The sequence below is a fragment of the Pipistrellus hanaki genome (genome assembly GCF_964339955.1).
Source record: "Pipistrellus hanaki genome assembly, chromosome: 12".
NCBI lineage: Eukaryota > Metazoa > Chordata > Mammalia > Chiroptera > Vespertilionidae > Pipistrellus > Pipistrellus hanaki.
Genome location: NC_140514.1, coordinates 11,027,567 through 11,054,200, shown reverse-complemented (window position 1 = coordinate 11,054,200; position 26,634 = coordinate 11,027,567). Strand labels below are relative to the sequence as shown.

The following is a 26,634-nucleotide window of genomic DNA, read 5'->3' as shown; positions in this document are numbered from 1 at the left end:
TTTTACATGCTAATGGGAACGAGTGTCTGTTTTTTCCTGTCATCATCATCATCACTTATATTTCAAAAGATCGTTTATATTTTTTCAGTTTTGTGTGTTCTGATGGTGACAAGCATTTCTTAGCCCTGTGTGGCAGAGTCTGTGGTTCAGATCAGGAAACTGAGGCTCACGCTGATTGCCCTGCTTCCCTTCTTAGTGCCAGGAAGGGCCCATGGTGTGCGGTACAGATTCTCCTTGTTGAGTTTCGCCAGACTGCTCCCTCTTGGGATTTCCTACGTAGCCCCTTTTCTGTATTTTATTCCGCTTTTATTCTCATCCCATTTTCAAAACTGCCTACTTATTTATCAGTGTACATAAAAGATGCCTTTAAAAATATATTTTATTGATTTTTTACAGAGGGAAAGGGAAAGGGGGAGAGTGAGAAACATCGATGGGAGAGAAACATCCACCAGCTGCCTCCTGCACACTGGGGATGTGCCCACAACCAAGGTACATGCCCTTGACCGGAATCGAACCTGGGACCTTTCAGGCCCCAGGCCGATGCTCTATCCACTGAGCCAAACCAGCCAGGGCAAAGACACCTCTTTGTTCATGTGCCTGACCATGCATGCCTTTTCATTACGTACAAATGCCATGTGTCTTGCATGGAGGCTTCCGGTAGCTGTGCTCTGAATCCTCCCTTAGAACCCAACGGTGGTGGCCCGTTGGTCCTGAATCTTCTCCAGGGGCCAGGCAGAGTCCCTGTTGTGTGGGAGGTTCCCAAGCTAAGCTGTTAATTCCTTGGATGCTGTAAACATCCAGCTACAGTAGGCGAAGGAAAAACTGAGCCTGGAATGGAATTTATATTCCTGTCTACGTTGAACTAACTTCTTATTCTTACTTGCCTTTTTTTTTTTTTAATATATTTTTTTTAATTGATTTTTTACAAAGAGGAAGGGAGAGAGAGAGAGAGAGAACTAGAAACATCAATGAGAGAGAAACATCGACCACCTGCCTCTTGCACACCCCCTACTGGGGATGTGCCTGCAACCAACGTACATGCCCTTGACTGGAATCGAACCTGGGACCCTTCAGTCCGCAGACCGACACTCTACCACTGAGCCAAACCGGTTTTGGCTTAAAACACCCGTTATTTATTTCCTGTCCTCCCTTTGTTTCCCCCCAGAGTGGCACCCCTGGCCTCCCAGAACGTGGTGATTCGTCACGGCCAGACCCAGGAGTATGTGCTCAAGCCCAAGGACTTCGCAGCCCAGAAGGTGCTCTCGGGAGAGCAGGCCACCGAAGGCGCGTTCCCTCTGAGATTCGGGCCGGATCACCTCGCAGCACCTTTTCAGCGTGAGTATCGTCCAGCTAATCGCCTCTCTACGTCCAGCAGCCGAGTCTGAAAACTCTTTGGTTTTGAGGGCTTGCATGCGTCACAGTAGATAAAATTTTAAAATCACTTAAATAAACCCACAGTGGTTCCTAGAACAACCAGACGGCAGCACTGTTTTCTCACTCATAGGAGAGGCAGGTTTCTTGGCCGTCGGAAAAGGATCTGAAGGGGCCAGTGTAATTCCGTCCCTGCAAGATGGTCCCACGTCTGAGACGCGTGTGTTCTAATTTTAGACACAGTTCTAGGCCTGCCGTGTGTACGTTGATAAAAAATGTAGGGGGCTGGCCAGGATGTGTTCCTTCTGAGACGTGTGACATGCCCCCGTCATTCTCTGGGCACACCTGCAGTGGGCATTGTCCTGGGTTGAGGTCCACGTTGTAGTGTGCCATGCAGATGGCATGGCAGGGCTCCCTCTGGGTTTGTAAGGAGCCGTTGTGTCGGTGGCCAGCGTGGGGCATCTTGCACCACGTGGGGAGCTCAAGGACAAGCCCTGGCTGCGAGGGTGGGGAAGGTGATTTGCGGTGTAGGTGTTACCGAGCGTCTCCTGGCAGCGTCTGGAGCACATGTGTCAAACACAAGGCCCTCGGGCCAAATCCAGCCCGCCAGGCCTTGCAATGTGGCCCGCACCGTGCTGTCATCACTGCACTCCGCTGTCAGTTTATGACATTGTCAGTTTATGACTGTTCAGTAAACCATTCGGCCCGCGATTTAGGCTGGATTTTAGATTTTGGCCCCTTCTCTGATTGAGTTCGACACCCCTAGTCTGGAGAAAGCGTTCCGGAGCGAGGCGCAGACCATTCAAAGGCCGGGGCTGGACGTGCAGCCTCATTCCAGCGGCGTCCTGCTCGGTCTCCCTCGGACGGGTGGCCTGCGCCATCCGTTGGGAAAGAGAAAGCCAGTCGTGAGGTGGGGAAGGGCTGCTTTCACCACCCAGAGTCCCGCGAATAGCCGAGATAGGGTCTGTACTCTTTTGTTTGGCACGTTAGAGGCCTGTATCTGTGTGGATTTGACTCCCTGAGCCCATCCCGCCTCCCCGAACTGGTCACTCATAAAATGATGGGTCCTTCCCTCGGAATCGGTCACTTAACAGAAAGAGTATCTAATAAAAGGTTTGTACATCCTATTTTGCATCCTGTGAGAAAATTCTGCACAGTGACCTGAGGCTGGGACCCTACTCTGCAGGTGTTTGATGAAGTTTACTGGGATGATGGAGAAAGCAAGCCCTGGGGATTTTAATTAATCATAATAATTATTATGATTATGGTTATGTTTTTATTGATTTCAGAAAGAGGAAGGGATAGGGAGAGGAAGATAGAAATGTCCATGAGAGAGAAACATCAGTTGGCTACCTTCTGCACACCCTCTACTGGGGATTGAAGCTTGCAACCTGGTCATGTGCCCTGACTGGGAATTACACGAGTGAACTCCTGGTACATGGGAAGATGCTCAACCAACTGAGCCATACTGGCCAGCTCTAATATTATTTTTAATTCTCACTTGAGGGCATACTTAGAAAGAGGAAGGAGGGAAGAGAGAGAGAGAGAGAGAGAGAGAGAGAGAGAGAGGGAGAGAGAGAGAGAGAGAGAGAGAGAGAGAGGGAATATATCAATGTGAGAGAGAAACATTGATTGGTTGCCCTCTGAACATGCCCTGGCCAGGGATTGGACCCACAATGCTTTGTGCGCCCTTACCGGGAATAGAACTGGCAACCTTTCGATGCACAGGATGACACTCAGCCAACGGAACCACTCTGGAAGGGAGCCCTGGGGATTTCAGAGAGGGAGGGATGGAGAAATCATGTAGCTCATCTCCTTGCCCTTCAGCCAAGACAACTCCCAAAGCATCTGCCAAACAATAGATGTGTCCATCTTATTTCTAAAGACCCTTTGACTTCAGTGCTTTGTTACTATCCCCGTTCTGTGTGCTTGGTGGTTTTCTAATCTTAATTTAAAAAACAAAAAAGAGGCACTTCTTATTTCCTTGTGGTCTTTTATAGATCACATATTTTTTAGAAGCTCTCCAAAATTAGAATGTGATGGGGAGAGCTTTTGAAAGCTAATGATCAAACGGATAAAGGAGAGAGTTTATAGCGACATGAAGGCGGGGGGAAAGGTGGCCTGAGAATCACTGGCTAGACTGTGGCTTTGGTTTGTTACTTATGACTTGTTATTGGGAGAAAAATTCCCACTGTGTGTGCATGTATATATTTTGATCTCTCGAAGTTTTATTCAACTGTCTTCTGAAAGATGAGGTTATATTTTAGAAGGATGTGTAGATACATTTCTTATCTGTGTGGCCCATAAATTTCCCACCCACCCTGTTTCAATGTAATTTCTCTATAGTTGGGAGCTGTGAAGTAATTTAGGCTAACACGTGATCACAAAAATGGAGTTCTCTGTTCAGCCCCTCCCCACCTTTCACAGTTGGCGGTCGTTCAATAAAAAGGCCCAGGAACTTGCAAATAGCCATATAGGAGGGCCAGGAAAGGAAACGGGGCTATTTTTTGCTGGGACCAGAACTCTACTGAGAACTGGAGGGCTAATGGGAAAGTTATAAATGTTTGGCAGGACTCTTAGGATACTAAAATAGCAAAATTGAGCCCTGTCGGCGTGGCTCAGTGGTTGAGTGTTGACCTATGAACCAGGCAGTCACGGTTTGATTCCCGGTCAGGGCACATGCCCAGGTTGCGGACTCCATTTCTAGTGTGGGGCATGCAGGAGGCAGCCTATCAATGATTTTCTCTCTTTGTTGACATTTCTATCTCTCTCTCTCCCTCTCCCTTTCTTTGTGAATAAAAATAAAATAAAATAAAGTAGGAAAATTGAGTAAGAACAACAATAGGAAGATTAATGCTAGAAAGAAGTTATGAGTGACAGTCAAGAATGAAAAGTATTGTGCCCCCAGATCTAACTCCACGTCTACCTTTGCATGAGATAAAGAGGAGCCCCCACGGAAACCGTCCGTGTAACAGAAGGGAAGATTGAGAGAAGTCTGAGGAAGTGCAGAAACTTTGTCTTCTCTCTCATCTTCATAGAACTTATCACATGCAAACAGACGAGATCCTTTTACTGAAGGCTATGAAGGTCCAACAGTAGGAATCAGTAATTCTGACTCTTCAGAAAAATGGGAGTATTATGATCCAGTGGGCATGATGAATCTTGGGATGGAACTGAAGGTCTGGGGTGTCCTCACAGTCAACTGTCATTACTTCGAGAAGCTCTGGGGACTAGAGAAAACATTTTGATTGCCTAAGAAACAAGCGTTCTGTTCTGCATTGAAGCAGGATAAGAAACATGGAATACAGTAATTACCTGTTGATCGGTATAATATTGGTATAATATTACCTTGCAAGCAGCAATAATGATGTACTCGTCGGGCTGTAAGCTTTGTGTGACTTAATCAACTCATGATAGGAAGAGGCAGCAGCACGCCAAGCCTAAGTGAATAAGGATTTGCTGTTGACACCGCAGGCGAAAGGAGAATTGGTCAGAAGAAGCAGGAAAAGGATGAGGATGGGCGAGGATGGGTTCAGTAAAGCAAAATGTGTTAAGTAAAGTGCTAACTCGAACACTCTGTTGGTTAGGGGGACACAAGCTATCCAGTTGCTGGTGACATGTTCCTTGTTGTAAGGAGTAAATGTTATTGGGATTTCCTGGAGTTTGGGTGACATAACTCACCATCCCTGTCCCTCGTGTGCTTTTTCTATTTTGATTCTGTGTACTCACCAGCCTTCTGTGGCACTTCCTGGGTGACTCGGCATCCTGGGTTGGGTGATCTCTGACTGCTGGATATCTCTAGTGATGGGTACAGTGCTGTGCTTTATTCAATGGTCTTCACAGAATTTAATGGGCATGAGTATCATCTAGAGCAGGGGGTCCACAGACTTTTTCTCAAAGGACCTGGAAGTAAATACTTCAGGCTTCATGAGCCAAGACACAACTTGAAGATGTTTTATATAGGTACTTATATAACTATTTAAAATGCAGCCATTTAAGACTGTAGAAATGACTCTTAGCTGGCAGGTTTTAAAAAAAACCAGGCAGCTGGCTGGGCTTGGCTCATGGGTTGTAGTTTGCCAATTGCTGACCTAGAGATTTACAGTCTCTCCGTCTACTGAAAATATCTAGGTTTTGGACCTGATTGGTGCCTGGAACATGACAATTGAGCCATAACAACTGTTCTTTGCTGTCACAGCAGCCTGCCCTCCTCACTCTGAAAAGTCTCAGATATATCTCCACTTAGTTTGAAGGCCACCAGAAAAGTATATAGCGGAGTTATTTATAACCATAAAAAAGCAAGAATAGCCCACATGCCCATCAACGGATAATGGATGAACAAAATGTGGTATGTTGTATAATTGGCTCTTCAGCCATAAAAAGGAATGAAGTGCCGATACATGCCACAATGCGAATGAACCTTGGAAACACAGATACTCAGAGAATCTAGACACAAAAGAATTCAGATCCAGAGGCAAATTATATGCAATGTCCATGGAGAAAAGAATTCCTAAGGATGGTGTGGGGTAGAGGGGTCTTCTTCTTTTTTTTAAAATATATTTTTTATTGATTTTTTACAGAGAGGAAGAGAGAGGGATAGAGAGTTAGAAACATCGATGAGAGAGAATCATCTATCAGCTGCCTCCCTCACACCCCCCCAATGGGGATGTGCCCACAACCAAGGTACATGCCCTTGACCGGAATCGAACCCAGGACCTTTCAGTCCACAGCCTGACGCTCTATCCACTGAGCCAAACCGGCTTCGGCTAGAGGGATCTTCTTTGTCCAGTGTCTTCCTTGATGACTTGTAGGAAAGAACTGAGGACGTAAGCCAAATTCTGTTGTGCTTGGTATAGTATTTTTCACGGAGAGGAAGCAGAGAGGTTGAAGTGACATGATAACATTTGAAAGGCAACTCCTACAAAAACAGTCCATTGAGATTATTAGAATACCATATGCGCAGAGCAAACCCAAATAACGCACACGTAAAGAGATTAGTTTGGCACAACCCTCTAGAAAAAGACCTTGAGGGTAATAAGTATCCACATCAGACTATCTGCTGTTGTAGTAAAAATACCACGGAATGCTTGATAATGTTAAAACCAGAAAATTATATTTCTGTCATAGACTGCGGTGGGAGGACATTTTTATCATGGGGGTTGTAAGTACGAGAGAACTTACCAAGGTTGAGTGTAGAGTTATTTATAAAGGAGATCCTTAGGATGAGCAGAAACATCCATGTAACTACCAGGGTTCACCAGACCTCTGGGTTGCTAGTAAGGCCGAGTCCTAGAGCTGAAAGATTGGGTACTCTCTGATTTAAATCATCACCTGCTTCATTTCTTTTTATCTGATCACTTTCACATTTGTAAATATCTAGAAATGTACACTTTTCTAAATGAGACTTCTCCTCGCTAATTCCAGTTGTTTTCCTGTTAAGATGATGGAATTGGCTTTTAAAATAGCTTATCTATATTTTGAAGTCATCGTCCAAAATGTTAAGTCCTGTCAGTTCAACAAAGCTGGAATTTTAAATTTCAGAAAAAGCAGATGTCCTCTTCTATATACTACCTTCCTAAAGTTTTTAAAACAGATATAGGTCAGCCTCTTAAAAGACTATGCCAGGTTGCCTCTTGCTGTGCTGAGACACGATGAGATAAGAAGAGATTGAGGGCTGGCATTGCAAACGTATGGTCCTGTGAAGTTATAAAAAGGAGGAGGCACCAGCCGCTTTCTATTTTATTAAAGTTTAACATTATAACATTAACAAAAATAATATAAAACTCACATCCTGGCTAAATAGCCACATGGTCGCCGAAAACCGTATAGTCCCTTTCCGTTCTCCCGCCATTCCCTAGCTTGTTGTGCATTCTTTCCAAAAATCGGGACTTTTTAAAAATGCCGCAGGACATGGGACAAATTGTTAAAAATCGGACTGTCCCTTGAAAAGTGGGATGTCTGGTCACCTTCCCTATGAACCAAGAAGTCACTGTTTGATTCCTGGTCAGGGAACAGGCCTGGGTTTTGGGCTTGATCTCCCGTAGGGGACATGCAGGAGGCAGCTGATCAATGATTCTCTCTCATCATTGATGTTTCTCTCTCTCTTTCCCTCTCTCAGCCTCTCTGAATCAATAAAAATATATTTTAAAAAATAATAGAAAGCATTCAGGAAAGGTTAACATCAGGGTTTTGCTGAAGGGATGTCTTCAGGAATCCTGATTCCATTGGAGGACGGGGGATTACCTGTTGCAGAGAAAGTTCCATGTGCAGCCTCCTCATGGCTGCTGTACTCCGTTGGGAGGCGAGTGTGGGTGGTATGTTTTATCCAGGAGCTGTTTGATGCTGTCCCAGTCTGGGAAGGTATGTGAGCATGGACGCTCTCTCTGCCTCCCGTCTGCTCACACACAGCGCAAGATAGCTGGGCTCGTTGGACGTGGATTGATGATAAACTCTTCCAGGAAGCTTATCCAGCAATATGAAAAGACCCGTGGCGGGAAACCTAGAGGCAAGGATGATGTCATCTAAATTCCCCAACGGGGCCGCCTTTCGTGCAAGAGAAAGAGGTTTTAATCCCGAGGGCCCAGATTTCATAATAAATAAACCAACCCGAGGATGTTTCTGGGGGCTGAGGCTGAGTACGAGATATTGAGAAATAAACACTGTGTGGCTCCAGAATATTCTGTGATCAGAATGTGCTATTTCTAGGGAAAAATAGTACCCGTGAAGTTCTAGGTTGCCTGGTGGGGTGGGGCACTGCACTCCAAAGCAACATTTTGGGAGGAGAAATTTGGAAAATTTCTTTTTCATTTGAAAAAGAAAAGAGATGGTGCTTACTCAGCCTTTTTTTTTTTTTTTTTTTTTTTTTGTCCAGGAAGTGAGCTTTACTTGATTTCACTTCTGAGTGCGAAAATAGTTTCTAGGGAATTAATCTCTATTGGAGTTGAAATGATAGTTTTGATTCAAAATAAACAAGATTGCACAAAACACGGCTCGTTAGACGCTCTGCAGAGAAAGGATGCTTTGTCTTCTCGGGTGTGAGTCTCTGTACGGAAGTGTCCTCTTAGCACTGACAGTGACTGCCTTGTGGGGAGCTTGTCTCTCCCCCCTTTGAGGTCAAGACCTCAGTAACTTTCTTACATTTTTACATAACAATTCTATGAAAAGGATGTTTGGTCCTGGCTGGTGTGACTCAGTTGGTAGGAGCGTCGTCCTGTAGACTGAGAGGTCCTGGGTTCAATTCCCAGTAAGAGCACCTACCTGGGTTGTGTTGGAGTTTGATCCCTGGCCCTGGTCAGAGGGTGTGCTGGAGGCAACCATTTGATGTCTCCCTCCCTCTCCCTCCCTCCCTCCCTCCCTCCCTCCCTCCCTCCCTCCCTCCCTCCTTCTCTCTCTCTCTCTCTCTCTCTCTCTCTCTCCTCCTCTCCCCATTCCCTCCTTTTCTCCTCCCTCCTCCCTCTCTCTCTCTCCCTCTCTAAAAATCAATAAAAATGTCCTTGTGTGAGGATTGAAAAGTGAAAGACTATTTGCTGTAATTGTCTGTGATGCCAATTCTGCATATTTTTTTCAATATTTACCTCATGTTAGCCCCTCGTGAAACTGAGATGTAATTAAACTGAAACCCAGCCGCCCTTATTCTCCTTTATCCCCACGTGAAGGGAGCAGACGTTCATATATGTCTGAGTGGGAGGTGCTTGCAATAGCATTGTATTTGAATAATTCTCAAACATTAAACGGTGAGATATATGTTTGCATGGCTGATGTCTGTATATGTATATACCAGTGGCCCAGTGCACAAAATTTGTGCATAGGGGGTGTCCCTCAGCCTGACCTACACCCTCTCCAATCTGGGACCCCTTGGGGGATGTTCGACTGCCAGCAGTCGGACATCCCTCTCACAATCCTGGACCGCTGGCTCCTAACTGCTCACCTGCCTGCTGGCCTGATCACCCCTAACTGCCTGCCCCTGCCAGACTGATTGCCCCCAACTTCCCCTCCTCCACTGGCCTGCTTGCCCCCACCTGCCCTCCTGTTGGTCTGCTGGCCCCCAACTGCCTCCCTCTGCTGGTCTGTTTGCCCCCATCTGCCCCCTGCCCTCCCCCACAGGCCTGCTCACCCCCAACTGCTCCTCTCCTCTCCCCCCCAGCTGGACTGATCACTCCTAACTGCCTCTGCCTCAGTCCTGCCATCATGGCTTTGTCCAGAAGGACGTCTGGAAGGTCTCCTGATCTAATTAACATATTACTCTTTTATTAGTATAGATATACACACATGCATATGCATTCGATCATATATTACTATGAGTATTATTTAAACAGTCACTTTTGGGAACTTCTTCTTTTTAAGTCCATGGGAAAAATACTTGTAGTCCTAACTGCATTTCACAAGTTTGTACTTTCAAGGATCCAGCTTTTTTTTTTTTTTTTTTTTTAAACTAAATGAAAACATTTTAATAGGCAGTGGTTGCTTCTGTGAAAAACCGCGTCGTTACTTGAAAATCCCTGTCTCCTAGAAACAGATTTAGAAGGCTTTGGTGAGAGAGAGAAAAGCATCCGTGGAGCAGGTGAGAGGGCGGAGGCTCCCATTCCCTTGGTTGCTGGCCTCGGAGCTGCTTGTGTGGGATCGCCGTCTGGAACCGCTCGCCCTGGCAGCTGTTGTTTTCCTGAAGGCCCCTTAATGGCTACAGGTGCATCTGGCCAAGGCCCCGCCTGCCTCCGCTCCAGCAGACACCAGAGCTCTTGCTCCCACACACGCAGAACTTACTTAGGCGTACGTTTCTCCCCTCTTCCCTGTGGGTGGAGTGGACTTTCCCACTCCATTGACTTTGACCTTGGCCACGTGACTCGCTTTGACCACTGGAGTGTGGGTGGAGGGATAGTGTGCCAGCTCTGAGCTTTGAAGGTCCTTGTGTGGCTGCATTCTTCCTTCTTCTGCAAAATAGGCCTGGATCCGGTCTGCTGCCGTGCTTACTCCTCTGACACTGGCAGCTTTTCTTAGATTACCTTTTCAGCCGGGCAGAAAATTTACTCTTTAAAACAATCTGGACAAGTCAGTTGTTAGTTTCCATCCAGTAGATGACACTGTTTTAATCAGACAGGACACCTACAGGTAAAAAAATAAATGAAAATGCTATTCTTGCCACAGCGGACACCCAAAAAGGGGGGAGGGTTCGATTCCGGTCGGGGGCATGTACCTTGGTCGTGGGCGCATCCCCCGTTGGGGGTGTGCAGGAGGCAGCTGATCGATGTTTCTCTCTCATCGATGTTTCTAACTCTCTATTACTCTCCCTTCCTCTCTGTAAAAAATCAATAAAATATATTTAAAAAAAAAAGAAAAACCTATCTGAGCTGGCCTGGTAGGGGAGCGATGCCACCAGAGATGATAATGATAAAATTAGATTATTCAGACTCTCGCCAGGAATTTGTAAGTTAGAGCTGAACATCAAGCAGCTAACACAGAAATGGAAAACCAAGTAAAACTGAGAGAAGCTTCGTGTCATGCTGATGCTGGGTCCAAGAACGAAGCTCGTCAGCATTTTCTGAAAAGGGCTGGGCAGAGGGCACCCCACAATGCATGGCTAGAAGTACTTTGGATTCTCAGTGTCTCTGCAGGTAAGGGAAATGTATCCCTCGTGAGGTCTGGCTCATAGGGCTGGCTGTTCCTGGGTTTTCTGGAGACGTCTGTCTCCCTTATTGCTGCACACAGCGTTACTGCACCTCCCCATCCCTTGAAGCAATGTGCATCCCTCTGTGTGGCGGCCTAAGACCCCAGCTAATGCATGTTCTATTTGTGCCCTTCCCTCTAACAGCTGCGTGTCCTCATAGCTCAGAGCACCGAAGATTGCCTTTTAGAGGGAAAACCCAGCTGCTTTAGTTCGTTTCTACACTCCCCTTTTAGCTCTTCCCCCTGTCCACACCCCCTCACTCCTCAGAAAGCCTGGGCTGGGCTGGCAGATGGACAGAGAATGGGTGGGTGGGTCAGTTCCATCAGTTCTTAGATCTCCGAGACACTTAGAGAGCCGTTCTGCCTGGACTGGGGCTCAGTGGGGCCTCATGTGCTATTTATTCATGTTTGAGTACCAATTTGGATTTTTTCACAGAGCATTCTCAGGTCTCAGGGGTTCTTGCTCACACGGAATGTTCCATGTCAGTTCAGTAGTGTGGATAGGAACCTTTTCAAGAAGGCATAATCCATTATGCCTCCTATGCATTCATCATCCTTTCTGGGATGGGGTTTTTAGGCAACCGCAATGGGGTCTGTGTACAAATACATATCAGATATGCTCTGCCATGTCGCAAACATGGAAACAGAGCAAAATTAGATGCCTCTCTTTAAAGGATTTTTAAAAAGACTCAGTGGAGAATATGAGTTGTAATGTTTCTTGTCAGAGATCCGGTTTCCAAACCACACCTTAATATACCTCAAGAAAGTGTATATATATTCTCCAAAACTTTAAGGGTATTGGAAATTATCTTCTTATCTCAGAAGATGGGGTAATTAGGAAATTTGGACATAGGCTCATTGGTCTTCATCAAAGATGCTATGTAGATCCCATCCTCCTCTTCCTTTTTATCTATTTAGAACTTACCATGATTGATAGGCATTAATTCATCAGTATATTACAATATTAGCACATTATTTGACTATTTAAGACATACCCTAGAAACCAAAAAATATGAGTAAAAAATGTCAAGATAGATCTTATTTATTGAAGGGTGCTGTATTAGCCTTGTAGAGTTGTTAGGTGAGTACAGAGTCAAAATTTGACTCTCTTTAAAAAACTGTCAACTTTGCCAAGACCGGTTTGGCTCAATGGATAGAGCGTCGACTTGGGGACTGAAGGGTCCCGGGTTTGATTCCGGTCAAGGGCATGTACCTTGGTTGCGGGCACATCCCCAGTAGGGGGTGTGCAAGAGGCAGCTGATAGATGACTCTCTCTCATCGATGTTTCTAACTTTCTATCTCTCTCCCTTCCTCTCTGTACAAAATCAATAAAATATATTAAAAAAAAATAAAAAATAAAAAACTGTCAACTTTATTATATGTGGGACTTTTGTGACAATAACATACTTTTAAAATGATCTAAAATACAGAGCTTCTGGCAAGAATTGTTTAAGTTAAAAATTATTCAAATGCACAATTAGCCTTTCTAATGAGTGGGTTTCTTCTGTTGGTTGAAATTCATTTTGGTACCTTTCAAACAAAGTCAAGCTATCAGGCCTGATCTGGAAATTATGTAAAAACTCAAGTCCACAGTAGACATTTACTGTATTCTAGAGCCTTTCATAGTATATACCATCATGAAAGCAAACACTTTTGAGGAGAAATTGTCCCATATTTAGCAGCTCTTGGGGGTTTTGCTCTATAAGAATCGAGAGGTAAATGCCAATACAGTTTGAGTTTTCCTGACTTGTTCCCCAAAGAGCTGACCACATGTAACGATATCCTCTTGTATTTGCATCGTGCTTAGCAGCTTCGGGATTATATCTTTGCAAAATTTTTCACATGGTCCCTGCCTCAATCTTATAAGTTAGATGGGGCGGGTGGCATTCTACTGCGTGTCTTTTTCTTCACTCTAGACTGCAGTGTCCTGGAGGGCAGAGCCTGTGAGTGGTTTTACTGTGTCCTGTCTCCTTAAACCTCTGAATATTAATTTTTATTTCAAATAAATATCTTAACACTTATCCACAGGGCTGTTGTAAGAATGAAGTGAGATGAAGGATATGGTACCTAACAGGCAGACACACAGTATGTGATCAGTCTGTGCTTATTTTTCTCCTTTATCCCAGCCTTCCCAAGTTCTTTGTGTCATGTAGTTTTCATGATAATGCTCATTGAAAGTGTAGGAGAAACACTGGGGTCTGAGAAAAGGACAATGGCTTGTATCGAAATCCCAGATCTACCATTTATTTCCTAACAAAAGGACCTTGGTCAAGTTTCTGACAAAAGTTTCTGTAGTGTCCCTGTCTGTGAAGTGTGCATGAGTATAATGTATGTGGTTGTGGTGTATATGTTGAGATCTGTGGCTTAGCAGACACTCAGTACCCATTTCATGAATCCATACATCATGCAGGCAGTGCTCTGTGCATTTAGAAATATCCATAAATTCTGCTTGTTGGTTTTCTAGAATCTAGGCCAAAAATAAAAGCAGAGAAGAGGAGTATGCATGTGTTTATGTTAGTTTATCTACTGCTGTGTAACAAATTACTCCAAATCTTAGTGGCTTAAAGCAACAAATGTCTGACAGTTTCTGTGGTTCAGGAATTTGGAAGTTCCTTAGGTGATTGCTTCTGGCTCGGTTCTTTTCTGGCTCAGTTGCCATCTGGGTACAACAGGGGCTGCCGTCATCTGAAGGTCTGAGGCTGGGGGATCTGCTTTCAAGATGGCTCACTCACATGGCCATTGGCAGGAGACTTCCTGTGTATTGCCATATGGGCCTCCTCGCAGGCTCTCACAGCATGGATGTTATGCTTCCCCAGAGTGAGTGATTCAAGAGGGAAAAAGAGAGATAGAGAGAACAGGACAGAAGCTGCATGGCCTTTTAGGATCTGCTCTCTGAAGTCATAAACCATCATTTCTGCTTCAATCTATTCCTGTAGACAAGAGTCACTAAGACCAGCCCATGCTCAAGGACAAGCAAGTACACATCACCTCCTGAAGGAAAGTATTAAAAAATTTGTGGATGAACTTTAAAACCGCCAGTGTTCAACTGGGGAGGCACTATTTTGATGAGAGTCAAAAGCAAAAGAGGAAGTTGAAAATGAGTAACCTAACAAGAATGAACTGACAGCTGGGAGATTTGCAATGCGTAATTGTTCATCAGTGATTCATTTCGTATTGGCCAACTAATCATTTTTAATTTTATTTATCCATGATATTGGAGCACAGCTAGGTATAATAGGACAATTTTGAAAAAGGGAATTTTTTTTTATTTTTTTATTTTTATTTTTTTTAAATATATATTTTATTGATTTTTTTACAGAGAGGAAGGGAGAGAGATAGAGAGCTAGAAACGTAGATGAGAGAGAAACATCGACCAGCTGCCTCCTGCACACCCCCAATCGGGGATGTGCCCGCAACCAATGTACATGCCCTTGACCGGAATCGAACCTGGGACCTTTCAGTCCACAGACCGACGCTCTACCACTGAGCCAAACCGGTTTCGGCAGAAAAAGGGATTTTTTTTTAGATGGAAATGTTTTCTAATGATGTGATCTATTGAATTAGGCAGTAATCCTTTGGGGCCATTTGATGGAATCATTTAAAAACTGAGCCAGAGAGACATTTGTGCTGGGAGGAAAAAAAGAAAGACAGAACCTGTATTCTGCAAGCTTGGATATCCCCAATTCTATAATTCTGAATCACTTCACAGATTTCAAAATGCCAGTTTCCTTCCATATAATTAATTGCTTCACCAGATCAAATCGGAGAGTTGTTTTGGAAGTTGCGCAATGCTCACATCTTCAACTTCCTCAGTGCCACTTAAAATAATATGCGTTCCAATGACACTTCGGTTTGCTCTGGATTTTTATTACTTATGAGGAAGAACTGGACTCCCTCACAGACACATCTCGGGGTCTGCTTCTGACCTGCAGCCGCAGTGGCTCAGAATGCTGGTCTAGGGGGCAGGTTTAACTTCCCTCTCTGCCCTGTCTCTTGACTTTTTTTTTTCTTCTTTCAAGCAGAATTTAAATTTTGTAAGCCTTGAAAAGTCATTTTCTTCCTTCTGTCTGCCTTTTTGTGTAAGAGAGAAATTCCCAGGTTCCTTTATGAAGATAATGGGACCCTTCATGGCACTCACGTTGGGTAAAATTTTGTCCCTTGCAGGTATGGGCTGATTGAGGAAGAGTCACTTCTCTGCCCTTCCCTCAGACAATGGAACTGTCCTGGCTTCCCAGCCTGAGCTCCTCCTCCCTCGGGTCACTCACCTTCACTTCCGCCCCCTCATTCTTTCCTGTGTCCCCTGCCTCTCACCACAGGTTCTCTCCCCTTCTCAACGAAGGAGACTCACCAGGGGGCATGTTTGTTATGAATAGAAAAGGAGGATTAAAAAAATGTAAACCATTTTCTTTGAAGGGAAGGTGGAAGAAGCAGGCATATGTTCATAAGTAGAAGTACGTGCAGAGCCAGGGAAAGATGTGGGCTTACACCTATGGATGAAGACAGTGGGGGCGAGGAGTAAGGGCATGGGGTGGGGCTGGGAATCAGGTGGAGGGGGGTTATGGGGGGGGGAGGGGGAGAAGAGGAGCACCTGTAATAATCTGATCAATAAAGACTATTATTAAAAAAAAAAAAAAGAGGTGGGGTCGGGGCGGTTGTAGTGCTTGGGAAGGGGGAGTGTAGAGATCCTCTGGGACCCCCATGAGAAATGGCCCCCCACTTCATCAAGCTTGTGCATAAGTCATGAAATGTGTTCCTTGGTAAACACATAGCTCAGTCGATAGCTATCCTTTTAGTCAGACTTGCTTCTCCACACACAAACAAACAGATGTTATTTATGGAAGCGGTGAGTGACAGGCCGATAACAAATGCCTCCGTCACTTGTCTTTGGGAAAACAACAAATGTGGGGATAAATAAATCCCGATTCGCTTCCAAATGAAGGGACAGGCGGGGTGAGTCATTGGACGCATAGCTAACGCACTTGCTCTGTAAGGAGCCCCGGCAGACTAGCCAGGCTGAATGCATGTTAGAGGTGGAAGACAGGTAGGTGGTTACTGCTCTGTGACTGCACCTTGTACACAGGGACAGCATTGATGTCCTCCCCTCGTGGGTTGTACTTCAGTCTCTCCTCCCCCCCATGGCCACGGGGTAGCATCCAAAGCTGTGCTGCTGTAACAAACGGTGTAGGTTCTTAAGGGAGGTAGAGATTTTCACATGAAAAAGTGCTTCTTTTAAATAGTATCGCTCCTTCGGGAGGCACTAATAAAAGAGTAACATCTGGGATGTTGAGGGCTAAAAAAACCCCACCCCTTAGCAAACTCACTTAACCCTCTCCAAGTGTGCTTCCCATGATGGGTAGGTAGCCTTCTGGTCAAGGTCAAGATTGCATTGTCAACTCAGAACGGAAGAAACAGGTACAGAGAGCTCCCTCTCCCTCCCCTGACTCTCTCCTTTGCTACCTTTTTTTTTTTTTTTTGTAAAAAATATATTTTATTGATTTTTACAGAGAGGAAGGGAGAGGGATAGTTAGAAACATCAATGAGAGAGAAACGTTGATCAGCTGCTTCCTGGACACCCCCTACTGAGGATGTGCCCACAACCAAGGTACATGCCCTTGGCCAGAATCAAACCTGGGACTCTTCAGTCCACAGGCTGATGCTCTACCCACTGAGCCAAACCGGTTAGGGCTTCTTGGCCACCTTTTAAGTTAGGAACTGATTTAACTCCTGTCGTCCCCGGAATGTGTTTCTTTAACTCTTTATTTTTATTTCATTTTTAAGTTTTTATTGATGTTTGAGAGAGAGGCAGGGAGAAGGAGAGAGAAACATCAGTGACAGGGGAACATGGATGGGCTACCTCCTGCACGCCCCCCTACTGGGGATTGAGCCTGAAACCCCGCATGCTCCCTGACTGGCAATTGAACCAGCAACCTCTCTAGGTGCACGGGATGCTGCTCAACCACTGAGCCACACCGGCTGCGCTCTTCACCTCTTTATCACAACATTTCAAACGCCATGGTTCACCCAGGATGGGAGGGCAGCAGTGGATTCTCTGGGTTTGAGATTTAGGAGCGGAGGAGAGAGGTCCAGATGTGTTGTGCTAGACAGGGGAGGTTTTAAAGTCACGTGAGAGACATCGCTGTGGGACGGCCTGGCACATACAGTTGCAGGCCCCCCGGACCGTCCCCGCTGCTGCCTCTAGTTGTGGTGCCTTCAGCAAGGCTGTCCCCTCTTTCCTCGGACCGCAGTCCACAGCTTGCGCCTGGCTGCTCCCCGTCCACAAACTGAGGTAGGCCTAGACAGTTGAAGCCCGTCCGCGTCTGGGATGTTAAAAAAAAAAAATATCTTAGGAAAGAGGTCAGAACACGAAAATGCCCTAAAGCCCTTGGTTTGTTTTTCTAGTTCTTCACTTTTATGGCCAACTGTATTTTCTTTCTCCAAACACTGGGTCAGATTCTGCTGGGTAAGTAAACTACGATTAGTCTTTTGACTGTAAAATATATTATACCTTCAAACATTTTTGATTTGGTTCCCGGGATAAAAATAGGGCCTTTAAAAAATATTTTTAGAGAAGAGAACTTACAATGACTGGTATTTAGAGAGCGAAAACTCCAAGAAGAAAAAAAGGAAAGATAAAATCCTATAGTCACACCTATGGATGAGGACAGTGTGGGCGGGGGGGGGGGGGGGGGGGGGGGGGAGGGGGGGAAAAGAATCAAGGAGAGGAGGTAAAGGCAAAGGGTGGGGTGGGGACCAGGTGGAGGAGAGCTATGGGGGGGGGGTGGGGAGGAGAAACAATTGTAATAATCTGAACAATAAAGATTTATTAAGATAAAAAAAATCCTATAGTCACGAGATGGGCTTTTTAAAGTCCTGCTGGGGCAGCATTGGTGTCTGGATGTAGGGCAAGACCGAAGGTGAGAAAATGTGATTCTAGGTGGAAATCTTAGTTCTCAAATCTCGAGTCAAGGCAAAACAAAGATAAAATGAGAAACAGGAGAGGAGACCAAACTCCTGAAGGAAGTGGAAATTTGAGATGAAATCTGTCTTCATTGCTGGATCTGTGCTTAGTCCTTCTGCCAATCTCCCCAAGCTGAGAACCAAAGTGTATTTCTCTTATTTGGTGGTTTCTATGGCCTGGTGACAATTCAGATCACAGAGTCTGGGTAGTAGAGTTTTTAATTTCTTAGTTGCTTTTTGTCTAACGAAGGGAGTGGTTACTTAGTAAATCACAAATATGTTTATTATAAACTCAACTCTCCACACATCATGAATTTTATTTATGGAATTAGAGGAAATTTCCATCATTAGTCAATTTGATTTTTTGCAATTTGATTTTTTGCATTTATGAAATTTTGGGAGCAACCAATTGCCTATTTTGCTATTGAAAAGTGTTTGAGAAATTTCTGTTCAGTTGTTGACTCAGTTATGCTCTTATTTGGCATGTTTAATTGAAAATGTTCTTTTTTTATATCATTAGTCATTTTGGGGTAACGTTTTAATGATTTGGGGGAAAATGTGTTTTGTAATAATTGCAGGGTTTCCTGACTAACAACAACTGTGTTTTCCGTTGACCTGAAACTTCTATGGCTAAAGCATTTCTGTCTGACAAATATAGCATGTTGAGTCTCCAGTGACGAAAGGTCAAGAACTGACTTGCCATTTTCTGAGACGGGGAAGACTTGCAAGAGAGCAGGTGTGGATTTGGGTACATGAGACATTAGACATCTACGTAGCAAAGTTCCATGCAAGGGAGAGGTGGTCCAGGCTAAACTTAAACATCTTCTGTACAGAAGTCTGTAGATGGTATTGCCAAACCCATAAAGACTGAGCTCTGGGGCCCTCCCTCGGTAGCATCACGAAGAGTAGTGGTCCTCGCGGTAGGAGAGAGAAGCATGAGCCAGGAGGGTAACCTAGAAGCAGTGGAGAAATTATTCTGGGAAGCAGTGCTCTACTGTCGAGAGGCTGAAAGTTTGAGTAAGAAAGAGCCAGAGACTTTGCCATTGGCTTTGGCAACACGAAGACCACGGACCACCTTCAGATGGGGAAGTGTTGACAGGGAAAGCTTGATTGCAGCAGGTTCAAGTGAGAATGGGAGAGGAGGTGGTGGAGAGAGCTGGCAGAGCAGCTCTCATGAGACGCTTTGCTGGAAAAGGACCGGAAATAGAGCATCAGCAGCAGCGGAGTGGAATGGGGACAATGGGAGGTGGGGTATTCTTGGAAAGTGGGAACCAGGGCATGACAGCATGTTTGCACACGCAGAGAAGGAAGTCTTTGAGTAAGTCCGAGAGGAAGGGGCTCTGGGGCTTCGGTGGAGGCGCTGGCCTTGGATAGGACCACCCTTCACCAGGAGGGGGGAGGGGCAGCAGCAGATGCAGGTAAGGTGGGTAGGTCTGGGTCTTTACAATTTCTGTTTTCTCTGAAACAATAAGCAAGCCCATACGTGATGGCGCGTGACTAGGTAGCGTCTGTATTCCTTCCCAAGTGGGTATTTAGGGACTTGTATTTACATTTTCAAACATGGGATACATTTTTAATCCCTGCTTTGGATGAGCGGTAAGCAATTCTTTCAGAAACTCAGAATGGATCCAAACATTTATTCTTTTTTAAAAAAAATATATATCTTATTGATTTTTTACAGAGAGGAAGGGAGAGAGAATTAGAAACATCGATCAGCTGCCTCCTGCACACCTCCTATTGGGGATGTGCCCGCAACCAAGGTACAATACATGCCTTTGACCGGAATCAAACCTGGGACCCTTCAGTCCACAGGTTGATGCTCTATCCACTGAGCCAAACCAGTTAGGGCCAACAATTTATTCTTAAATGAAATGATTTTGCAGGCTCTCCTTGGCCTCTCTATAGGTCTGTCTCCTTACAGTAGAAAAATGGAAGGAAATCATGTGTGTATGGGAAAGAGAGAGAGGAATACCTGACATACAGTTTCCTTCAGTGAATATTAAGGGAGAATTGAGAGGAGGAGGGAGCTCAGATGTTTTCATTTATATCGCCAATGCAGCCACTATTTACTCGTGTACCTCTTTGTTTAGTTCCTTCTCCTCGGAAAAACCCAGGAGATGGGGTTGGCTTGTAACTCTGGATGCTTATCTGAAGAAGCGCCTGCATCAGAACCAGCCATCCCTGCTGCGTTCCCTCCTGGGGGGTGTCCCGGGGCTGGGGCAATCTGATGAAGTCACCGACTCGATATAAACTTCTCTTTCCGTAGCACCTTTCTCGAGGAACACAGAGTATTCTGTGGGCATTCTTTCACCGGTCCGGGAGGAGTTACGTAAGCCTGGGGAGGCGAACAATCGAGCCCTGTTATTCCAGGCATTATTTAATACGTGTATGATTTGTCCTTCAAAGAATTCTTGGCCTCCGGGCAAGCAGCGAGCTGCAAGTGGAAGAATGAGCTATTAGCCTTGTTTCTGTCCCATGGGACCCGAGGTCTCCTTGAACTGGCTTCGGTCATGGGCCGGGTGGGGGCTCTGCCCCACAGCCAGGCTGCTTCTGACCCCTCCCCCAACCCCCCGTGCGCCCCCCCCCCCCTCCCAGGACCTCGTTTGTGTGGGAGGGTCCCCGCTGTGTGCGTTGGATGCATGTCAGGTGCTGTGGGTCTCAGCATTCCGGCCGAACGCAGGGGCGATGGTGTATTTGCTCCCCACATCTGATGTGTGTCCTGAACTTGTTCCACTTATTCCTTTGGCTGCCGTGGCTTTGGGTCACATCCTCGTCCAGCGGCGGAAAGAGGGCAGCCGTGCTCTCTTCGAGCCTGAAGTCCATTTGTCGGGAACAGGACTCGCATTTTTGAATTCTTCCCCGTCGTTAAGGATGGGGAAGCAGCAGTGAAAGCTTTTTAAAAAAAATAGGGAGCGGGTATCGGCTTCCCTTCCATCCCCGTGGCCGCCATTCACTCGGAATATCTGTGGTTTGCCTGCCCCCGGGTGCCAACGCCTCTCCTCGGAGGCACACACACTCTCACAGGGCCTGGCAGAAGCCGCAGACAGGATGTTGACTCTCGAGTGTCTTGACGGACGGACTGGCTAGGAGGCCCCGTGGAGGTGCTCCGTGGCTGCAGGCGATCGGTGCTCCTGGCCAGGCCTCCAAGCCCAGCGTCTGAAAGTGCCTGCTTCACGGTCCTGGGGCCGGTGGACTGACGGGGATCTGAAAATTACATTTTTTTGGGAGGGAGGGCAGGCAGAGGGACCATGCCTGTGAAAGCAGTGCCAACAACCCCCGTTACCTCCGGACTGGCCTGGCTCTTGCTTCTCAGGTTTGCGATCCTTAGCAGCCCGTGGGTGCCCCTTGGGGATGGTCTCTGCCACCCCTGTGCCTGTGGGCTTCAGAATGGCCCCCGCATCCCTGAGGCTCCCCTCTCTGTGGGGCTGTCCGCTCATCCTTTTGGGTCACTTCATCTGTTTTATGTTTATTTGGAACTTACTCCATGCAAGGCCCCGGGGGGTCCTCAATGCCATTTAGCCAAGGCGTTTGAGGAAGAGGCCTCGTGGGGACCAAGTGGCCCAGGAAAAGCCACCGTCCCTCCATCCTCACTCTTGAGAGGTGAGTCTTATTGTCTTCAGCTTGTCACGTGCGAGGCATTTGAAACTCTGAGCCGTGCTCACTTAGTTTTGAGAGTTACCAAAATAAGGCATTTTAAAGGCACCTAAAAACAACAACAACAAACAACAACAAACCCACACCTGTAACTTAAACTCTCTTGACACGATACCCTCGCTAGTGGAAATGATTTGAAAGGAGCGTGGGTAGGAAAGTGTACCCCCCAATCCGTTTCATGTTCACGGAGACCCTCTTAAAGCTAGGAAGGACAGCGGAGCGTCCAACAGTTGTGAGTGCTTCCACACCAATCTTGAGGTTGAGGGAGGTTATTTATAAGGAATAATGAATAAAGGCCTGAAGGCACAGGCGCACCCGCTGAGACTACAAGTGTCTGTGTTAGAATTAGATTCCTTTATAACCAGAGTTCTTGTAAAACACGAGGGGAAATAGGACATAAAACGTGTCTTCTGCTTCCAAGAAGATGTGAACATTGTAAAATATCGGAATTAAGTCATATGAAACTGTCTCTGCCTTTTTGAAAATCCAGATGATTCTAAGCCAATATATTTTTTTTTTTCTTCTGGCAAAGAAATATAATCAGTTTTTAAAAACAATAGGCGCAGAATCTCAGGTGCCTGCTAGGGACTACTGGAGCTGGGGACGAATTGGGAAGGACAACCAGGCGCTTGCTTTTGTTGGGTGTCTTCGGCTGCCGGAGGGAGGGTAATTTAGGTGCCGAGGCGAGCATCTGCGGGGCAGGTGCCACGAGTTCATGCCAGAGAAGACAAAATAGTTGGCACACCCCTTCTCATTTCGTTATTGAACCCAGAGCCAGAAAAAATATGTTTATGTTCTTTTGAAGTGGGACTATGTTGTCTCTCTTCTTCCCGGCCCCCCCCCCCCCCCCCCCCCCTCGGGCTTCACACACACAAAGTATTCTCAAGATATTTGTTAAGCATCGTTTGACAGCTTCGAGTGTAGGCTGATTTTTTTTTTCTTCTTCTTTTGGTGCTACTGTAAAGAAATAAAACTGTCTGATCGTCAGATCTGAATGCTGTTGTCGTTTGTGAAATCTCTGAGATGCAGTCGTAGGAAGGTTTTGAGTGTCCTCTAAGCGTTTAAAGCAGGGGTCGGCAAACTGTTTTCTTTCAATAAAGTTTTATTGGAACGCAGCTGCCCCCACTCATTTACATGTTGTTCCTGATAGGCTGCTTTCCTGTGACCACTGCAGCTTTGAATCGTTGCAGCAGAGTCCTTTAGGCCCGGAACCCTGACGTAGTTATTATTTGGCCCTTGAGAGGAAGGTTTCTACCTAACTCCAGCCTTCTCTGTTTCCACGGCAGTTTTCTTTGCGAACTTGAAGGCCTGCCATGTGGAAGGGGCATCGGACAGTGAGCCCCGGGCAGCTGAATTAGGACTAGAGGGCGCAGCCGGCGGTGAGGACACACTCAGCTCCAGAAGCAGGAGCGCTTGCCAGGAACTGCTCGTCACTAACTGTGCCAGCTTAGCGGAGAGCGAGCTCCCTATCAGTAGACTCGGTTCCATCACGGTTGTGTCCGAGGACCTTGGGGCCCCCATTCCGGCCTGGGAATTCTAGCGGCTTATTTGGTTAAGGCTCTTTGTTTCCAAACTCCGATGTTGACCACCGTTTATGTGGGCCTGTCTATGGAGGCCTCTTCGATGACTTTCTGAAAGTATGATCCTGGCCACATAAAGGCAGGATAAGGGGAGACCTGCCTCTGGTGGGCAGGGGGAGGGCAGAGGAAGGACCCAGGGGCCACAGGATGGGCACTGATTCCCACTGGCCCTGATGCCTCCACAAAGGAACCAACGGTCTCCGGCCGCTGCCACCGTCTTTGCATTCTGCCTGGGCTCCAGGAGAGAGAGAAGCCTGGCGGCCACAGTCGGAGAACTAAGTCCGAAAAGGGTTTGGGTATCACACTTTGCCGGAGAGTTCGTAGTGGGACTTGGCTGTGAACAGCGGCTCCGGGGGAGGCCATACGATCTCTGGGCGGCTCCTCTGTTCCAGGCCAGGAGCGGCCGTAGACAATGCATGCGTGAATGAGTGTGGGCGTGTTCCAGTAAAACTTTATTTACAAAAGCAGGCAGCGGGCCAGATTTTGATCCGGGGGGGGGGGGGGGGGGGGGGGGGGGGGCATAGCTTACTGACCCCCCCCCCCCCGATAGGGACGTGGAAAGCTACAACTGGCTAGGAAGCATCGGTCCCAGTTCTCCCCTGTCTTAGAGGAAAGGAGAAATGACAGGTCCAGAGTCACACCGGGCTGAGCCGGGGCTCCAGCCTTGAACCTGACGGTGCGATCCGTGCCCGTTGTATGCATCTGTGCAGCTGCGTGGCAGCGTTGGATTCATGGAGGGCTGTGCGGGTGCAGCAGCCAGAGCTCCAGGGTGGCGTTGCGGGCCATGCAGCCCTGCGCGCCGGCCTCCCCCTTCCCCGAGCCGGACCCCGCTCGCCGTCAAACAAAATATACGGCCGCCTGCGTTCGGGCCGGAGCCGCGAAAACGCCGGCTCCCGCAGCTGCGTCACGGGCTCCGCTCACGGCGGCCGGCGGTGCCAGGAGATCCGAGACAGATGTTTTCAGACATGCCGCATGCCTCACACATTTCCAGGGGTCGGGCCGCCACGGTGACTTCATACGTGGAGACACGGGGAAAGTATGCGCGGCGGCGAGGACACAGGCGCTTATTCACCGCGAGGTGCGCGGCCAAGCCCCTTGCCTTACAGCTGCCTGTCAGGGTTGGCTCTTTCATCCGCCGTGCCCTCCGAGCTGCTCTTTGTCTGCCCGCGAATAAAGTGCAGCATTGTGGTTAGTAATCCCACTCCAGTGACTCGACTTCAAATGTGGTTTTGGAGCGCATCCCAGAGTTCTGTTTGCTAAGCTTCCTACTCCTGTTTCAGAGACACCACTGGATCCAGAGCGGCGAGCACGGACGGCTTCCCTCCTTCCTTAGACCTGTCGGGCTGTGGGCTCTCTCTCTCTCTCTTTCTTTCCCCCTTGCGCCCCTTTCCTTTCCTTTCTTTCTTTTTTTTTTTTTCCACCTTTTAAAATTTTTTTTTATTTTTTTTTTGAAACCTCCCGAGGCAAGTTCATGGATACTAAGCTGATGTGTTTGTTGTTCTTTTTCTCCCTGCCTCCGCTCCTAGTGAGTAACCACACTGGCCGCATCAAGGTGGTCTTTACTCCGAGCATCTGTAAAGTGACCTGCACCAAGGGCAGCTGTCAGAACAGCTGCGAGAAGGGGAACACCACCACTCTCATTAGTGAGAATGGCCATGCTGCCGACACCCTGACGGCCACGAACTTCCGAGTGGGTGAGTGCCTCCCGGTCCCTGCCTGCCTGTCCTTTCCGAATAGTTTGATGAGATCGTAGCATTTAGATACCCCCCCCCCCCCCAACCCCCAACCCCTGCCCATACACACACGGCTCTCTGTTTGAATGGGTTTCTATGAGTTGAAATATGCTTCTCTCTCTCTCTCTTTTTTTCTTTCCCCAAGAGACCTTTTAAATTGCTTTTGGAAGGATTTTTAGACTGGTTATTGGCTTCTTAGAGAAATACTTAGAGGGTATCACCCCTGACTGCTTATCACGGAGGCAGCCGTGGGATGATGGGGACGGATCGGCTGGACGGAAGGAAATAGTTTGCGATGAGGACCACAGCTTGCGCTGAGTGACTTCAGACCTTATCTTCTCCCTGACACACAGGGTTTCTGTTAGCTGTGACTCCTGTTGTGACGCGTGGAAGGTGGTGATTACATTTAAATTTGGACACCACAGATATGTCCCAAAGAAAGGTTAACAGTTGTTTTACCACCGTGTAGGAAGGGACACATACTGCATCTCTGGCCACGTTTCTGCTCTCTGTCAAAAGCCTGAATTATACATTGACATGGGACATAGATTTTTTTTTTTTTTGGGGGGGGGGGGATATATGCTAGTGGATTACTGTCAGCATTGGAAACCTTTTAATATTTCATAAATAATTTAAATATGGAACATAGTCATGACTGACTGCAAAAAAAGGCTTTTAACTTTTTTTTAAAAAAAATTTTTGTTTCTTTTTTACTTTCTTGAAAGTGGAGAAAGTATTGCGGTCCACCGAATGCTGTCACCCTGCCAGGTTGTCATTCAATACAGTATTTTTGTCATGGAAAAATGTCTTTTATTATTTTCTTGACCAATTATGGTTTGCCATGTGTGCTCAAATAATCACAGACACCCACGTTACTTTAGGAGTTACTCACAAGAATAACCCAAATGTCAGACAGATAATAACACTGGCTAGATCTGGTCTTTTTATGGAATATTGCTGTTTAGTCTTGGGAGTGTATGTCTCAAGGGGTAAGAGAAGTGGGGGGGGGGGGTGTCTATTTCAAACTGATTTCCATCCAGACTGACCACAGGGAAGCCGCTCGAAGTCCTTCCTTGCTCCTGGATTATTCTGCTTCATGGCGACTCCTAACCCTTCTGAGGTCTAACTCGGTTGTGGTTCGTCTGTACTGGGGGCAAGCGTGCGCCATAGATACTATTTAAGAAGGTATTGTGAGTTTCCTGGCCACGGCAGGGGTGCCTTAGGCGTATTTTTAAAAGAATTTAGCTGTCAGGTGCCAAATGGCACATTACCGCCGAGCAGGGCAGAGGGCCAAGCGCAATGGGAAGTGTGCTGACCTGATGATCAGGAAACCGGATTCTGGTCCTTGTCCTGCCACTAATGACCAGCTAATCCGCAGGACGTGACAGTTCAGATTTCCGAACCTCCGTGTGTCTCATCCAGAAAAGAAATGGCTGAGGGGTAGTGACCTCTGAAATCCAGTGCACCTCTCAAATCTTACGCCTTTGAAAGGGGAATACATTATATTATTTTCAGGCTTTTTTTTTTTTTTCTTTCCCCCCCAGAGGGTTATAGACAAGGAGGCAAGGGGAAAAGATAATTCCAAGCAGGTTGTCTTGGGTGGAATGGCTTTTCTCACTTTTGCTTTTCTTGATTGTTTTCCTTCCTCTGGTTGCTTTCCCTCCCCGATCGCCAACAAC

The 26,634-nt window shown here is 46.7% G+C and overlaps 1 protein-coding gene and 1 long non-coding RNA gene across 13 annotated transcripts in view; one reads left to right on the top strand and one right to left on the bottom strand.

Moving 5' to 3' along the window:
- LTBP1 (latent transforming growth factor beta binding protein 1) overlaps nt 1-26,634 on the top strand; it is a 300,379-nt gene that overhangs the window by 93,315 nt on the left and 180,430 nt on the right. For 5 of the 9 annotated variants that reach the window (XM_084900645.1, XM_084900647.1, XM_084900643.1 and 2 more), the window contains exons 4-5: nt 1,166-1,335; nt 24,749-24,916. In XM_084900645.1, coding sequence (XP_084756771.1) covers nt 1,166-1,335; nt 24,749-24,916 — 338 coding nt within the window. Of the gene's footprint in view, nt 1-1,165; nt 1,336-24,490; nt 24,917-26,634 lie in introns of those variants that run through there. The other 4 variants (XM_084900650.1, XM_084900649.1, XM_084900651.1 and 1 more) reach the window with 2 other exon arrangements.
- LOC311630992 lies at nt 2,149-6,696 on the bottom strand. Of its 4 annotated transcripts, none has more exons than XR_014796487.1 (4): nt 6,553-6,696; nt 5,101-5,274; nt 4,298-4,601; nt 2,156-2,243 (listed from the first exon to the last, which is right to left on the bottom strand). It is a non-coding gene; the product is annotated as an uncharacterized lncRNA (long non-coding RNA). The 4 variants fall into 4 exon arrangements; XR_014796489.1 differs by lacking the exon at nt 6,553-6,696 and adding an exon at nt 4,720-4,811 and having other exon boundaries at nt 5,101-5,907; XR_014796488.1 differs by lacking the exons at nt 4,298-4,601; nt 6,553-6,696 and adding an exon at nt 3,067-3,138 and having other exon boundaries at nt 2,149-2,243; nt 5,101-5,907.